Genomic DNA, 16,660 nt, shown 5'->3' with positions numbered 1-16,660 from the left:
CTAGATAGGTCAGGGGTGCACTACACAAAGGAAACGGCTACTCGGGTAGCAGAGTACTTGTGGCGTGCACATGTGGGTTTTTTAGGCTAGGCAGTAGTGTGAGGCGTCCTGATTAACACTCACCAGTCGACGTGCAGGCAGGGAAATCAGGACGCATTCAGTGTAAAGACACTTCAGCTAACAAGATATTAGCAGTAAATTTTCAGTGTGTTTGCATTTCTCCAGTCGCTGGGGACTTAACGTTGGGCAAGAGATTCGCGATAAATGCAAGCTAAATAAGGAGCCAATGCAGTGGAGTACTCTCCGTAAAACCGAATTGGAACCCCATCAGGACTTGGCGATTTATTTATTTTCAACCCATTCAGCTGATTCACAGGGATGTCTATCACTATGTCCTCCATACGGGAATCTGTACGAGACTCAAATGGCGGTATGTTTGTACGATCCTCCTGCGTGAAAGATTTCTAAAATGTTAAATTTAAAATTTCAGCTGTCGTTTTCGTGCCTTCCGTATAGGTTGAAACGTCCCCTTAAAAAATTAATGAATTACTGTGCTGATAAACCTCTTACATTATTTGATTTTCAAACAACTGAGCAAAACTGAACGTACTCAGACATTACTCTCTTTACTTATTCTGATCGACGCTAAACTGACACACAATATTTTTAGCGCAACGCAATCTGACTTTCAAAAATCCCTACAAAAGAATGGCCCTAACTAACATTAACCTATGCGTTTCACAAATCACTTACCTCACAAAAATCTTCGTTACTCGAATTACTGCAATACAGCGAGCGCCACTACTGCCAGCTAAATAAAAGATTCTAACTACTGAAGGCAATAACTACTGATAGGCATAGTTAGCAAATGAAAGTATTTGACAGAGAACAAACAATGTACACTACTGGAAATGGAAAAAAGAACACATTGACACCGGTGTGTCAGACCCACCATACTTGCTCCGTACACTGCGAGAGGGCTGTACAAGCAATGATCACACGCACGGCACAGCGGACACACCAGGAACCGCGGTGTTGGCCGTCGAATGGCGCTAGCTGCGCAGCATTTGTGCACCGCCGCCGTCAGTGTCAGCCAGTTTGCCGTAGCATACGGAGCTCCATCGCAGTCTTTAACACTGGTAGCATGCCGCGACAGCGTGGACGTGAACCGTATGTGCAGTTGACGGACTTTGAGTGAGGGCGTATAGTGGGCATGCGGGAGGCCGGGTGGACGTACCGCCGAATTGCTCGGGCGTGAGGTCTCCACAGTACATCGATGTTGTCGCCAGTCGTCGGCGGAAGGAGCACGTGCCCGTCGACCTGGGACCGGACCGCAGCGACGCACGGATGCACGCCAAGACCGTAGGATCCTACGCAGTGCCGTAGGGGTCCGCACCGCCACTTCCCAGCAAGTTAGGGACACTGTTGCTCCTGGGGTATCGGCGAGGACCATTCGCAACCGTCTCCATGAAACTGGGCTACGGTCCCGCACACCGTTAGGCCGTCTTCCGCTCACGCCCCAACATCGTGCAGCCTGCCTCCAGTGGTGTCGCGACAGGCCTGAATGGAGGGACGAATGGAGACGTGTCGTCTTCAGCGATGAGAGTCGCTTCTGCCTTGGTGCCAATGATGGTCGTATGCGTGTTTGGCGCCGTGCAGGTGAGCGCCACAATCAGGACTGCATACGACCGAGGCACACAGGGCCAACACCCGGCATCATGGTGTGGGGAGCGATCTCCTACACTGGCCGTACACCTCTGGTGATCGTCGAGGGGACAGTGAATAGTGCACGGTTCATCAAAACCGTCATCGAACCCATCGTTCTACCATTCCTAGACCGGCAAGGGAACTTGCTGTTCCAACAGGACAATGCACGTCCACATGTATCCCGTGCCACCCAACGTGCTCTAGAAGGTGTAAGTCAACTACCCTGGCCAGCAAGATCTCCGGATCTGTCCCCCATTGAGCATGTTTGGGACTGGATGAAGCGCCGTCTCAAGCGGTCTGCACGTCCAGCACGAACGCTGGTCCAACTGAGGCGCCAGGTGGAAATGGCATGGCAAGCCGTTCCACAGGACTACATCCAGCATCTCTACGATCGTCTCCATGGGAGAATAGCAGCCCGCATTGCTGCGAAAGGTGGATATACACTGTACTAGTGCCGACATTGTGCATGCTCTGTTGCCTGTATCTATGTGCCTGTGGTTCTGTCAGTGTGATCATGCGATGTATGTGACCCCAGGAATGTGTCAATAAAGTTTGCCCTTCCTGGGACAATGAATTCACGGTGTTCTTATTTCAATTTTCAGGAGTGTATTTACCTTAATAGTGTTGTAAAGTCATAATATATATATATAAGTCCATGATATCCAGCATTACAAATTTACTCTTTCTGATGGACATACGTCCAGATCGTCCGCTCTCAAAATTCCGCCATCTCTCTCCCCACATCCATCACTGCTGGCGGCTCACCTCCAACTGCGCAAAGCTACAGCCAACAGCCCAACACTACAACAGCGAATATGTCAACAATGCCACCCAGCCACAGACTGCACACAGCACAGCCAGTGATTTTCATACAGTGCGCTACGTGGCGTTACCAATATAAAAACCTAAACAGCCTACTTACAAGGTATATTTTTCGAGGCTTTGGGGATTACAGTATTCATTCTTGCTACGACTGCCCTGTAGCTACAGTCAGAGGGCAGCAGCGCCGCTGAGCGGGCCTCGGCCGCAGCTGCAGCGCTCTAGCGAGGCCGCCGGCTGCCCAGCTGTGAGTCTCCTGCAGCGGAGCTCCCTGTGCTCTGTTGCAGGCGCGGAGGCTGGCTCTATGCGCGGCTCTGCTCGCGTGCCTGGCGGCGACGGCGGCGCCCGCTGCGGCTCAGTCGCGCAGCCAGCGGCAGGAGCAGGCGGGCTCGCGCAGACACCCCGGCTCGCCGTGCCCGCGCGTCTTCACGTACGAGGGCGACGAGGCCGAGCCCGACCGCTGGTACGGCACCGTCATGCTGGCCACGGACGAGCCGCTCATCGGCATCCGGCTCGACGTGCAGCTCGACAGGCCGGCCAAGATCCTGGGCGTGAGTAATCAGCGCGGCACTCGCGGAGCGCAAAACAAACGTGCGCACTATTCTGTCCACGGATCTAACACAAATGGCATTAATGAAGGAGGAGGCAGAGGAAAAATGAAAAATTAGTTCTCGCGCACTCTACGCTCCGCACAAACTTAATCTCTATATATAAAAGGCAACGTCCGGACTGACTGACTCACTCACAATCTCCCAGCCCAGACCGCTACGGGTAGAAACTTGAAATTTGGACGTGTATTTCTTATACTATAGGCGACGTTTAAGAAGAGATTTTTCGAAATTCAAATCCTAAGCGAATGAAATTGGGGATGAAGGTCTTTTTGAAAAACGTCGCTATTAAGGTAATTCTGAGGCTAGACCTACGAAAACTGATACTTTGTTTCTCGTTCATAATAAAGAAATACATTTTTTTGCATTTCCGGAAATTTACACTACAGGCCATTAAAATTACAACACCAAGAAGAAACGCAGATGATAAACGGATATTCATTGGACCAATATGTTATACTAGAACTGACATGTAATTGCTTTCTCACACAATTTGAGTGCATAGATCCTGAGAAATCAGTACCCAGAACAACCACCTCTGGCCGTAATAACCGCCTTGATACGCCTGGCCATTGAGTCAAACAGAGTTGGGATGGCGTGTACAGGTACAGCTGCCCACGCAGCTTCAACACGATACCACACTTCATCAAGAGTTGTGACTAGCGTATTGTGACGAGCCAGTTGCTCGGCCACCATTGACCAAACTTTTTCAATTGCTGAAAGATCTGGAGAATGTGCTGGCCAGGGCAGCAGTTCAACATTATCTCTACCAGAAAGGCCCGTACAAGACCTGAAACATGCGGTCGTGCATTATCCTGCTGAAACGTAGGTGTTTCCAAGGATCGAATGAAGGGTAGAGCCACGCGTCGTAACACATCTCAAATCTGACGTCCACCATTCAAAGTGCCGTCAATGCAAACAAGAGGTGACCAAGATGTGTAACCAATGTCACCCCGTACCATTACGCCGGGTGATACGCCAGTATGGCGATCACGAATACACGATTCGAATGTGCGTTCACCGCGATGTCACGAAACACGGATGCGACCATCACCATGCTGTAAACTGAACCTGGATTCCTGGATTCCGTTTTCCCATTCATGCCCCCAGCTTCGTTGTTGAGTACACCATCGCAGGCGCACCTGTCTGTGATGCACCTCAAGGGTAACCACAACCACGGTCTCCGAGCTGATAGTCCATGCTGCTGCAAACGTCGTCCAACTGCAGATGGCTGTTGTCTTGCAAACGTCCCCATCTGTTCACTCTAGGATCGAGACGTGGCTGCACGATACGTTCCAGCCATGCGGATAAGATGCCTGTCATCTCAACTGCTGGTGATACGAGGCCGTTGGGATCCAGTACGGCGCTCCGTTTTACCCTCCTGAACCCACCGATTCCATATTCTGCTAACAGTCATTGGATCTCGACCAACGCGAGCAGCAAGCGCGATAGGCTACAATCCGACGTTTATCAAAGTCGGAAACGTGATGGTACACATTTCTCCTCCTTACACGAGGCTTCACAACAACGTTTTACCAGGCAACGCCCGTCAACTGCTGTTTGTGTATCAGAAATCGGTTGGAAACTTTCCTCATGTCAGCACGTTGTAGGTGTCACCATCGGCGACAACCTTGTGTGAATGCTTTGAAAAGCTAATCATTTGCGTATCACAACATATTCTTCCTGTCGGTTCAATTTCCCGTCTGTAGCACGTCATCTTCGTCGTGTGGCAATTTTAATGGCCGGTAGTGTACATAAGGGTGAAACAGTGACTGAAAGCTTCTTTTTTTCCAAATGCACTGAAGCGCCAAAGAAATTAGTATAGGCATGCGTATCCAAATACAGAGATATTTAAACAGGCACAAAACGGCGCTGCGGTCAGCAACGCCTATATAAGACAACAAGCGTCTGTCGCAAGTCTTAGATCGCTTACTGCTCCTACGATGGCAGGTTATCAAGATGTGAGTGACATCACATAAAACTTCCGGGCTCATATGCCTTGGTTGGTGTATAAAACTCTCCCCTTCCGACTGCGGGAGACAACCATCGAGGTAAAGCGGCGAACTGCAAAGAGAACTCGAGAAAGCGCTAATTATATGGGATACAGAGGGCGCCACTGTCCATCACGTGGCGTCGGCTATGAGGTTGTCTCTGGTAATGCCAACATTCTCGATTGAAACTAATCGATCGTCAAGCTTCCGGCTGAAAGGTATGTGCTATGGTCTGATCAGGGTAGCTCCAGTAAATAAAGTCGGTAGTTGCCAACCGCAAGGTGGAACGACTATAATATCTTTGAGTAGGAGGATCTTTGATGGTTAAGAGAGCCGGGCGCGGGCAGTAGAAAACCGGGGGTCGCAGGTAGGTGCCCGGAGGAAGCAGACGTGTGGTGACAGTGTTAAGGTAGGTCGCGCTCGCTGCCCCTGGCCAAACTTTAGCACGTAAATGAGAGAAGATATATTACGATTTTTATGTCCAAGGTTCGACACGGTAAGCTTTTTGTAAAAATTTTTGTAAGAGTTATTCGTGCTACAAAAATGTTGGAAATGGTGGGTTTTGTGTATGACTCAAAATTGTGTTTGAACCTAACAGCCTGAATCGTAATCCACATATTTTGCTTGTATTGGATATGAAAATGAGTAGTCAAGTAAAGTTACCCACAAATGAAAGAACGTAAAGAAAATGAGGCCTCTGTGTAATATATATGTGCAGTTCATAGTTTGAAATCGATTTTGGTATAGCTACCATCATCAGAGCAAAGTAATTTAAAATAACTAATTTTATGAAATTGCGCAACTGGCATTATTCAAGTCAAGGTACAGTTTCATTAAGGAAACATCAGGGGCAAAAGTGCACAAACGGCATTATTATCTTGATTGCTGAGCAAATACATGCTGCATTTCTGGCAAAATGGAGGAGTGCAAGAAACAAGTTCACAGACGCAGTCAGATGCAGATTTGTTGAATAATTAATTTAGAACAATCTTATCAATGATACATTCACAATAAAAAAGGATACAATTTGGGTTAGATACTTTCATGGTGCAACGCTGACATCCAAATTTTGTCTAGTTTAACACCTTCATCTTTCCTGTCAAAATTATTACGGTGTTTATCAATCTCGATAGCCTCTCTATACATGCTCGCATAATAATGCGAGGTTTTAGATATGACGCTCGTGACGCTGAATTTTATTCCATGATTACCTTCCTGGTAAACATGTTCTGCTACGTCCGATTTATCCGTGTGACCCAGTCGGCAATTGCTCTTGTGTTCAACAAGACGGGTGTTCACGCCTCTCTTTGTGGCACCGATATTCACCTGTCCACAACTACAAGGAATTTTATATATGAGGGTGTCGTGCATCTTTTGCAGATCTTAAGTATTCTTTTATTTTCCTGGTTGGTCTGAAAATAGTTTCCACCCCACACTTGCTTAACACTTTCCCTATGCGCTCTGTGACCTTGCTAATAAACGAAAGAAAAACCTTGCCGTTGGGCGACTGTTGTTGGTCGTTGCTTCTGATACTCTGCCTAGAGCGAAGTGCTACAATAGCTATTCATCACAAAAGCTGACCGTAGATGTTGAATCTCATCTTTAAATAAACAGGTTCACAAATATTGTGCGCCCTGTCTACCAAAGTTTTTATTACATCCCTTTTTTTCGTCGGCCGCGGTGTCCGAGCAGTTCTAAGCGCTCAGTCCGGAACCGCGCAACTGCTACAGTCGCAGGTTCGAATCCTGCCTCGGGCATGTCCTTAGGTTAGTTAGGTTTAAGTAGTTCTAAGTTCTAGGGGACTGATGACCTCAGAAGTTAAGTCCCATAGTGCTCAGAGCCATTTGAATGAACCTTTTTTGTCTGAGGCGATGGTTTGAATCTTTATGCAAATAACGATCAGTATGTGTGGCCTTTCTGTACACCTTATGGCCCAGCATCCCGTCGTTTAATCACAGACACGTCCAGTAAATTCAGTTGCCCATTACTCTCCGCCTCCATAGTAAATTGAATTTTCGTATTAATGCTGTTGAGATGTGTCAGGAAGGCATCCAGCTCCTCTGCTCCGTCTGTCCACACTACGAAAGTGTCATCGGCATAGCGATACCATCTGGCTGGTCTCTTACTAGCAGTCTGCAACGGCCGTCGACCGATGCTGACATCGCCGCTTTACCTTGGTGGATGTCTCCCGCAGTTGGAGACGAATCGACCACGACCTATCAGCCCGTATGTTTTAAGTGAAGACAATACCGGCCGTGAAAGCCTACATTGTATGATCAAAAGCCTCTTTGGGGACGAGCACCGGTTCGACAATTCGAAGGAATGCGCAAGAATAAAGCACATCAACTGTGTACCCTCACCTTCCTATTACGCTGCAGGGACTCCTCGACGCTTCCGAAATTTCTGAAGGTGAAGAGGATGTTTCGCTCGGCTCAGGCTCCTCGTATTCACAACCGTATGGAATCTGCAGTGTTACGGGAGAGGATTCCTCAGACGCGGCGAGCACTGGAGGAAACCAGCAGTAAGCTTTTAAATCTCCACTTGGTTATTAGTAATGCTATGCAGTGTGGTGACTGCGGCGTTCGCCTAACGACAGGAGCTTTTAGAACGAGTCCGGTGACCAGTGTCCTGGTGGAGGCAGAAGTCCCTCCGTTGCAGATCCGACGTGCACAACTGCTCGCCAGTTACGTTGCACACATTCTTAGTTCTCCTGATCATCCAAATTACCGTCTCCTTTTTCCACCCACGGCAGTTCATCTCCCGCATCGGCGGCCCAGGTCAAGGCTAACGATTGCGGTTCGCGTGCGATCTCTTCTGTCTGAACTGTAGTCCTTCCCTTTACCATCTCTCGTTCAGGTACGTCCGCATACACCTCCACGGTGTACATATAGGCCGCAGATTCGTCTGGACCTTTCTCATCACCCTAAGGACTCAGTTACTCCTGCCGCTCTCCGCTGTCACTTTATCTGTATTACTGACGTGTTTCGGGGCTGTGAAGTTGTTTACACCGATGGATCGATGGCTGATAGTCGTGTTGGCTTCGCCTGCGTCCACAGAGGCCATTTGAACAGCATTCCTTGCCCGATGGCTGCAGTGTATTCGCTGCAGAGCTGGTGGCCCTCTCTCGTGCACTTCAGTATATCCGTTCATGTTCTGGGGTATCGTTTCTTCTGTGTACTGACTCCTTGAGCAGCCCACAAGCTATCGACCAGTGCTACCCTCGCCATCCTTTGGTAGCGTCCATCCAGGAGTCCATCTATGCCCTGGACCGGTCCCGTCGTTCAGTGGTGTTTGTGTGGACCCCAGGACACGTCGGCATTCCTGGCAACGAACATGCCGACAGGCTGGGCAAACAGGTTACGCGGAAACCGCTTCTCGAGATGGGCATCTCTGAGCCTGACCTGCGTTCTCATTTACGCCGTAGAATTTTTCGGCTTTGGCAGACGGAATGGCATAACAGTACACACAACAAACTGCGTGTCGTTAAAGAGACTACGAATGTGTGGAAGACTTCCATGCGAGCCTCTCGCAGGGAATCCGTTGTCCTCTGTCGGCTCCGCATTGGCCGTGCTTGGACGACCTACGGTTACCTCCTGCACCGTGGAAACCCGATTGATTGTCGTTGCGGCGCCCGGTTGACAGTGGCTCATATTCTGGTGCACGGTCCCACTTCGACTGCCCAGCGACGAAATTGTGGGTTACCGGACTCGTTGCCGCTAATTTTATCTGACAACGTCTCATCGGCTGATTTAGTGTTACCTTTTATTCATGAGGTTGGGTTTTATCATTTGATCTAAGTTTTAGCGTCTGCCTTTCGCCCCTCTGTGTCCTCCGCCCTAGTGCTTCTAGGGTGGAGGTTTTAATGGATTGCAGAATGGTTGGCTTCTCCTTTTTATTTTCATTGTCAGCCACCCATGGTAATCTGCTTTGTTGTTTTAATCTCTTCATCCAGTTTGTTGCGTTTCTGTGGTTTTCTTGTCCCCTTTTGTCTATTTACATGCTTGTTGCCCTTCATCGTTCTCGTGATTTTTCCTTTCATTCCATTTTGAGTTGTCAGTCTCTATTTTATTCTCGCACTTGTGGCATTGTTTTATTCGGAACAAGGGACTGATGGCCTCGATGTTTGGTCCCTTTCCCCCTCTTTTAATCCAACCAACCAATGTGTTGATTGGAATAACATTGGATGCCTAAAATTCAGAGCTATGGCACTTAGTACAGAAATATCAGTAAATAGACAGAAAAGAATTTCGCTAACTTATAGAAGAACATTTCGCGAGATTCAGTTGAGGACAATTCTCGAACTGTTATTAACCTGTCTGATAAAGATTTGTCAAAAGTTGAAATTTCTGTACTAGCCAAATGAGGCAACTTTGCTGTGACGTCCAAAAACCTACCCACAGAGGATATTGAGCAGGTCTCCGTCAGCTTCCACAGCAGTCCGCTGATGTAATTAGAATGGAAACAGCTAGGATTTTACGTACATGTAAGCCACCTAACAGTAATTTGTCGCAGGCACAATGGAAGGCGCTCAGGGATATAAATGCAGATAGAAACATTGTTGTTCTTAATGCAGATAAGGGCATATTGAACAGTGAGGACTACTTTTGGAAATTTGTGGTAAGTTCCTATGGGACCAAACTGCTGAGGTCATCGGGCCCTAGGCTTAGCTAGGCTTACACACTACTTAATCTAACTTACACTAAGGACAACTCACACACCCATGCGTAGGGACTCGAACCTCCGACGACGATGGGGGGGGGGGGGGGAGGGGGTGAGAGCCACACGGACATTGACAAGGCGCCTGAGACCGCATGGCTACCCCACGCGGCAGTGAGGACTGCCATGGGAAGATCAATGACATTTTGGTTCAAATCATTTAGAAAAAAACTTCTGAAGGATCCGATTGTGTAAGATTTTAAAAATGACCAATCGACTGGTGAAAGTGGCTTCATTCTCCTCTGACGGTAAGAAGCTGCTTTGTAAAACAGAAGCAAGAGGAAAACGTCGACTTTGTGGATTACCCAGAGTGCATAAATCCGCGGTTCCGTTGAGACCAGTTGTCAGCGCTATAGGCGGACCCACCCACGAGTTGCCTCATTGCTGCAACCTTATATTGGTAGGACGGACAATCATATTAAAAATGCAGTTCATTTCATTGACAAGTTAAAGGAAATTAGCTTGAGCCAGGATGATATCCTCTTCAGTTTTGGTATTGTGTCTTTATTTACCACGATTCCGGTAAACAAAGCTATCTTATGCATAGCGGATATTTTTCCTACCGATATTGGGGCATTATTACGACACTGCCTCACCACAACTTGCTTTCAGTACAATAGTGCTTTTATGAACGGATTGACGGGGTGGCTATGGGAAGTCCTCTTAGTCCTGCTGCGGCTAACTTGTTTATATAGGCTTTTGAACAACGGGCGTTGGAGACTGCCGGTAAGAGACCATCCAGATGGTATCGCTATATCGATGACGCTTTCGTTGTGTGGACACACGGAGCAGAGGAGTTAGATGCCTTGCTGACTCACCTCAACGCCATTAATCCGAAAATCCAGTTTACTATGGAGTCAGAAGGTAATGGGCAATTGAATTCCCTGGATGTGTCTGTGGTTAAACGACGGGACGGAACGTTGTGCCATAAGGCAACACATACTGATCGTTATCTGTATAAAGATTCAAACCATCACCGTTGACAAAAAAGGGGTGTAACAAAAACTTTGATAGACTGTGCGGCTAGTCCTGGCGGAGGTTCCAGTCCTCCCTCGGGCATGGATGTGTGTGTTTGTCCTTAGGATAATTTAGGTGAAGTAGTGTATAAGCTTAGGGAGTGATGACCTTAGCAGTTAAGTCCCATAAGATTTCACACACATTTAAATTAAAAACTTTGGTAGACAGGGCGCACAATACTTGTCAACCTGTTTATTTAAAAGACAAAATTGAACATATATGGTCATATTTCATGAAGAATGGCTATTCTAGCAAGGATATAGATCGAACACTTCGCTCTAGACAGACAATCAGAAGCAACGACTAAACAGCAGTCCCTCAACGACAAGGTTTTTCTTCCGTTTGTTAGTAAGGTCACAGATCGCATGGGGAAATTTTAAGCAAGTATTGAGTAGAAACTATTTTCAGACCAACCAGGAAAATAAAACAATATTTAAGATCTGCAAATATGGACGACACCCTTTGGCTACACGGGGTCTATAAAATTCCTTGTAGTTGTGGACAGTTGTATATCGATACCACAAAGAGAAGCGTAAACATCCGTCTTGCTGAACATAAGAGGCACTGCCGCCCGGATCACACGGATAAATCGGCCGTAGCAGAACATGTTTACCAGGAAGGTAATCATGATATAAAATTCAGAGAGACGAGCGTCATATCTAAAACCTCGCATTATTATGCGCGCATGTATAGAGAGGCTATCGAGATTGCCGGCCCGTGTGGCCGTGCTGTTCTAGGCTACGGTCGCAGGTTCGAATCTTGCCTCGGGCATGGATGTGTGTGGTACCCTTATGTTAGTTAGGTTTAAGTAGTTCTAAGTTCTAGGGGTCTGATGACCACAGATGTTAAGTCCCATAGTGCTCAGAACCATTTGAGCAATCGGGATTTATAAACACCGAAATAATTTTAACAGGAAAGACTGGATAAAATTAGGATATCAGCGTTGCACCAGAAGCTTGACGATCGATTACTTTGAATCGAGAATGTTGGCATTACCAGAGACAGCTTCATAGCCGACGCCACGTGACGGACAGTGGAGCTCTCTGTACAGCGCTCCCTCGAGTTCTCATTGCAGTTCACCGCTTTATCTCGGAGGATGTCTCCCGCTGTCAAATACGGGCTGTCGGAGCCGAAGGCCCACTCGTGTACCCTTGATGACTGCACGACTCAAAGCTTTAAGCCTTGCCTGGGCCCATCAACACTGGCATTGGAATGTTGATGGCTGAAATCATGTTTCCTGGTAGGACGAGTCTCATTTCAAATTGTATTGAGCCGTTGGACGTGTACGGGTATGAAGACAGCCTCACGATTCCGTGGATCCTGCAAGTCACCAGGGGGCTGTTCAAGCTGATGGTGGCTCTGTAATGGTGTGGGGCGTGTGCAGTTGGAGTGATTTGGGACCCCTGATACGTCTAGATACGACTGTGACAGGTGACACGTATGTAAGCGTCGTGGCTGATCACTTGCATCTATTCATGTCCATTGTGAATTCCGACGGACTTGGGCAATTCCAGCAGGACAATGCGACAACCCCAGACGTCCAGAATTGCTATAAAGTGACGCCAGAAACACTATTCTCAGTTGAAACAGTTCGACTGGCCACCAAACTCTTCAGACATGAACATTATTGAGCGTATCTGGAGTCCCTTGCAACGTACCGCTCAGAAGAGATCTCCACCCTTCTCGAATTCTTACATTTTTATGGACAGCTCTGCAGAATTCATGGTATTAGTTCCTCCCAGAACTACTTCAGACATTAGTCGAGTCCATGCCACGTAGTGTTTCGGCAGTTCTGTGTGCTCACCGGTATCCTAGACGATATTAGGCTGGTGTACCAGTTTCTTTGACTCTCCAGTGTAGATTTCATTCCTCTCCCAGGCACATGTGATGCTAGAATGCTATTTCGAAAGCGATTATGGATGTGTTTGAATAATCTACATCTGTAAAGTGTAAGGAACACATTTCACGTAATTAAGTACATTAGAGTTGTGTGCCTGCTAGATGCCATCATCAACGATGATGGAAAGACTAAAAATTTAAGTGAAGTTTGGAAAGTAAAGCTTTGAGGGGAGGTCGTAAGGTATGACAAGTAAGGCTCTGGGTTCAATTACCAGCCAGCGCCCACTTTTAATCGTCCAGGAAGTTTCGAAGTATTGCTTTCCAACACAGTGGCATTTTTCTCCACTGGACCCTTACAAAGTTTGTTTTTCTCGAGTGGAGTGAGTGAAGAGAGCCTATGCTGTGGAGCTGAGCTGCTCTTGCCGGGCCAGCCGCTGTGACCCAGTGATTCTATGCGCTTCAGTCCGGAACCGCGCTACCGCTACGGTCGCAGTTTCGAATCCTGCCTCGGGCATGGACGTGTGTGATGTCCGTAGGTTAGTTAGGTTTAAGTAGTTCTAAGCTCTAGGGGACCTCAGATGTTAAGTGCTCAGAGCCATTTGAACCATTTGAGCTGTGGTCGGCGCTGCCTTCTCCCGCCTGGCGCTGTGACGGCCGCCGCTGTGTCCGCAGAACTGGGAGGGCGAGGTGTCTACGCGGGACAACGTGCGCTACACCATCCTCAACCTGCAGACGCGGCTGCGCCCGGGGCCGCCCCGTGCCGTGCGTATCTTCGTGCGGTACGGCGAGCGAGACCCCGTGCCCAGGCTGCGCTCCATCGCACTCAACGGCCGCCGCATCTGCCCCGAGGACAGCGCCACAGACTCCGGTAAGTGACCCCCGCCAACTTCCTCTCTACGCAGAAACGTATTCTCTTATTAGCTTTACCAGTAAACCCACGATACTTTACAGAATCGTACTCCCGTGGATACTGAGACGCCCGCTCAACCCACTGAGCAGAAGAGGTGATTAGGATTGTGGAAAGGGCCAAATATGGTTGGCGTCAGTTTCACCGCAAAATCGGAATTTATTGTAATTTAATAACACATTTACAAACAAAGCGGCACATAGCCGCTCCGAGTTTCAAACTCCGGCAACGGCCTTACCGCAGTGGATACACCGGTTCCCGTGACATCACCGAAATTAAGCGCTGTCGGGCGTGGTCAGCGCTTCGATGGGTGACCTTCCTGGCCGCCATGCGCTGTTGCCTTTTTTCGGGGTGCACTCAGCCTCGTGATGCCAATTGAGGAGGTACTCGACCGAATAGTAGTGGCTTCGGTCAATAATACCATCATAACTGCTGGGAGAGCGGTGTGCTGGCCCCACGCCCCTCCTATTCGCCTCCTCCACTGAGGATGACACGGCGGTCGGATGGTCCCGGTAGACCACTTGTGGCCTGAAGACCGAGTGAGTTTCAAACTCCAAATCTTTCACGGCTGAAAGCAAGAAATCTTAAAAATCAACAACGTAAATTTTCAAGTGACTGAAAACACGCAGTTACAATTACAAACAAAGTAATTAAAATATATATCACATGAACCACAGACCTTGCCGTTGGTTGGGAGGCTTGCGTGCCTCAGCGATACAGATGGCCGTACCGTAGGTACAACCACTACGCAGGGGTATCTGTTGAGAGGCCAGACGAATGTATGGTTCCTGAAGAGGGGCAGCCTTTTCAGTAGTTGCAGGGGCAACAGTCTGGATGATTGACTGATCTGGCCTTGTAACACTAACCAAAACGGCCTTGCTGTGCTGGTACTGCGAACGGCTGGAAGCAAGGATACACTACGGTTGTAATTTTTCCCGAGGGCATGCAGCTTTCCTCTTTGGATAACTGGCGATGGCATCCTCTTGGGTAAAATATTCCGGAGGTAAAATAGTCCCCCATTCGCATCTCCGGGCGAGGACTACTCAAGAGGACGTCGTTATCAGGAGAAAGAAAACTGGCGTTCTACGGATCGGAGAGTGGAATGTCAAATCACTTAATCGGGCAGCTAGGTTAGAAAATTTAAAAAGGGAAATGGATAGGTTAAAGTTAGATATAGTGGGAATTAGTGAAGTTCGGTGGCAGGAGAAACAAGACTTTTGGTCAGGTGAACACAGGGTTACAAATACAAAATCAAATGGGGGTAATGCAGAAGTAGGTTTAATAATGAATTTAAAAAAAATTGGAGTTCGGGTAAGCTACTACAAACACATAGTGAACGCATTATTGTGGCCAAGATAGACACGAAACCCATGCCTACTACAGTAGTACAAGTTTATATGCCAACTAGCTCCGCACATGACGAAGAAATTAAAGAAATGTATGATGAGACAAAAGAAATTATTCAGCTAGTGCAGGGAGACAAAAATTTAATAGCCATAGGTGACTGGTATTCGATAGTAGGAAAAGGTAGAGAAGGAAAAATAGTGGGTAAATATAAATTGGGGGTAAGAAATGAAAGAGGCAGCCGTCTGGTAGAATTTTGCACAGAGCATAACTTAACCATAGCTAACACGCGGTACAAGAATCATAAAAGAAGGTTGTATACATGGAAGAAGCCTGGAGATACTGATAGGTTTGAGATATATTATATACTGGTAAGACGGAGATTTAGGAACCAGGTTATAAATGGTAAGATCTGGACTCTGACCAAAATCTATTGGTTATGAACTGTAGATTAAAACTGAAGAAACTGCAAAAAGGTGGGATTTAAGGAGATGGGACCTGCAAAAACTGACTAAACCAGAGGTTGTAGAGTTTCAGGGAGAGCATAGAGAACAACTGACAAGAAGGGGGTAAGAAATACAGTAGAAGAAGAATGGGTAGCTTTAAGGGATGAAGCAGTGAAGGCAGCAGAGAATCAAGTAGGTAAAAAGACGAGGGCTAGTAGAAATCCTTGAGTAACAGAGCAAATATTGAATTTAATTGATGAAAGGAGAAAATATAAAAATGCAGTAAATGAAGCAGGCAAAAACTAATACAAACGTCTCAAAAATGAGATCGACAAGAAGTGCAAAATGGCTAAGCAGGCATGGCTAGAGGACAAATGTAGGCTGTAGAGGCTAATCTCACTAGGGGTAAGATAGATACTCCCTACAGGAAAATTAAAGACACCTTTGGAGAAAAGAGAACCACTTGTATGAATATCAAGAGCTCAGATGGGAACCCAATTCTAAGCAAAGAAGGGAAATCAGAAAGGTGGAAGGAGTATATAGAGGGACTATACAAGGGCGATGTACTTGAGGGCAATGTTATAGAAAGGGAAGAGGATGTAGATGAAGATGAAATGGGAGCTCTGATACTGCGTGAAGAGTTTGACAGAGCACTGAAAGACCTGAGTCGAAACAAGGCCCCAGGAGTAGACAACATTCCATTAGAACTACTGACAGCTTGGGAGAGCCAGTCCTGACAAAACTCTACCATCTCGAGAGCAAGATGTATGAGACAGGCGAAATTCCCTCAGACTTCAAGAAGAGTATAATAATTCCGATCCCAAAGAAAGCAGGCGTTGACAGATGTGAAAACAACTGAACTATCAGTTTAATACGTCATGGCTGCAAAATACAAAATACTAACGCGAATTCTTTACGGTCGAATGGAAAAACTGGTAGAAGCTGACCTCTGGGAAGATGAGTTTGGATTCCGTAGAAATATAGGAACACGTGAGGCAATACTGACTCTACGACTTATCTTAGAAGAAAGATTAAGAAACGGCATACCTACATTCCTAGCATTTGTGGACTTAGATAAAGTTTTGACAATGTTTACTGGAATACTCTCAAATTCTGAAGGTGACAGGGGTAAAATACAGTGAGCGAAAGGCTATTTACAATTTGTGCAGAAACCAGAGGGTAGTTATAAGAATCGAGGAACATGAAAGGGAAGCAGTGGTTGGTAAAGGAGTGAGATAGGGTTGTAGTCTCTCCCCGATGTTATTC

The 16,660-nt window shown here is 47.2% G+C and overlaps 1 protein-coding gene across 2 annotated transcripts in view; it reads left to right on the top strand.

Annotated features, from left to right (window-relative positions):
- Nucleotides 1-16,660, top strand: part of LOC126284636 (serine protease filzig-like) — a 290,556-nt gene that overhangs the window by 144,908 nt on the left and 128,988 nt on the right. For both annotated transcript variants that reach the window (XM_049983711.1, XM_049983712.1), the window contains exons 2-3: nucleotides 2,814-3,077; nucleotides 13,370-13,565. In XM_049983711.1, the coding sequence (XP_049839668.1) occupies nucleotides 2,814-3,077; nucleotides 13,370-13,565 (460 nt within the window). The remainder of the gene's footprint in view (nucleotides 1-2,813; nucleotides 3,078-13,369; nucleotides 13,566-16,660) is intronic.

Source organism: Schistocerca gregaria, chromosome 8 (assembly GCF_023897955.1).
Source record: "Schistocerca gregaria isolate iqSchGreg1 chromosome 8, iqSchGreg1.2, whole genome shotgun sequence".
Classification (NCBI taxonomy): domain Eukaryota; kingdom Metazoa; phylum Arthropoda; class Insecta; order Orthoptera; family Acrididae; genus Schistocerca; species Schistocerca gregaria.
The sequence above is the reverse complement of the archived record's forward strand: the minus strand, read 5'-3'. Positions and strand labels throughout refer to the sequence as shown.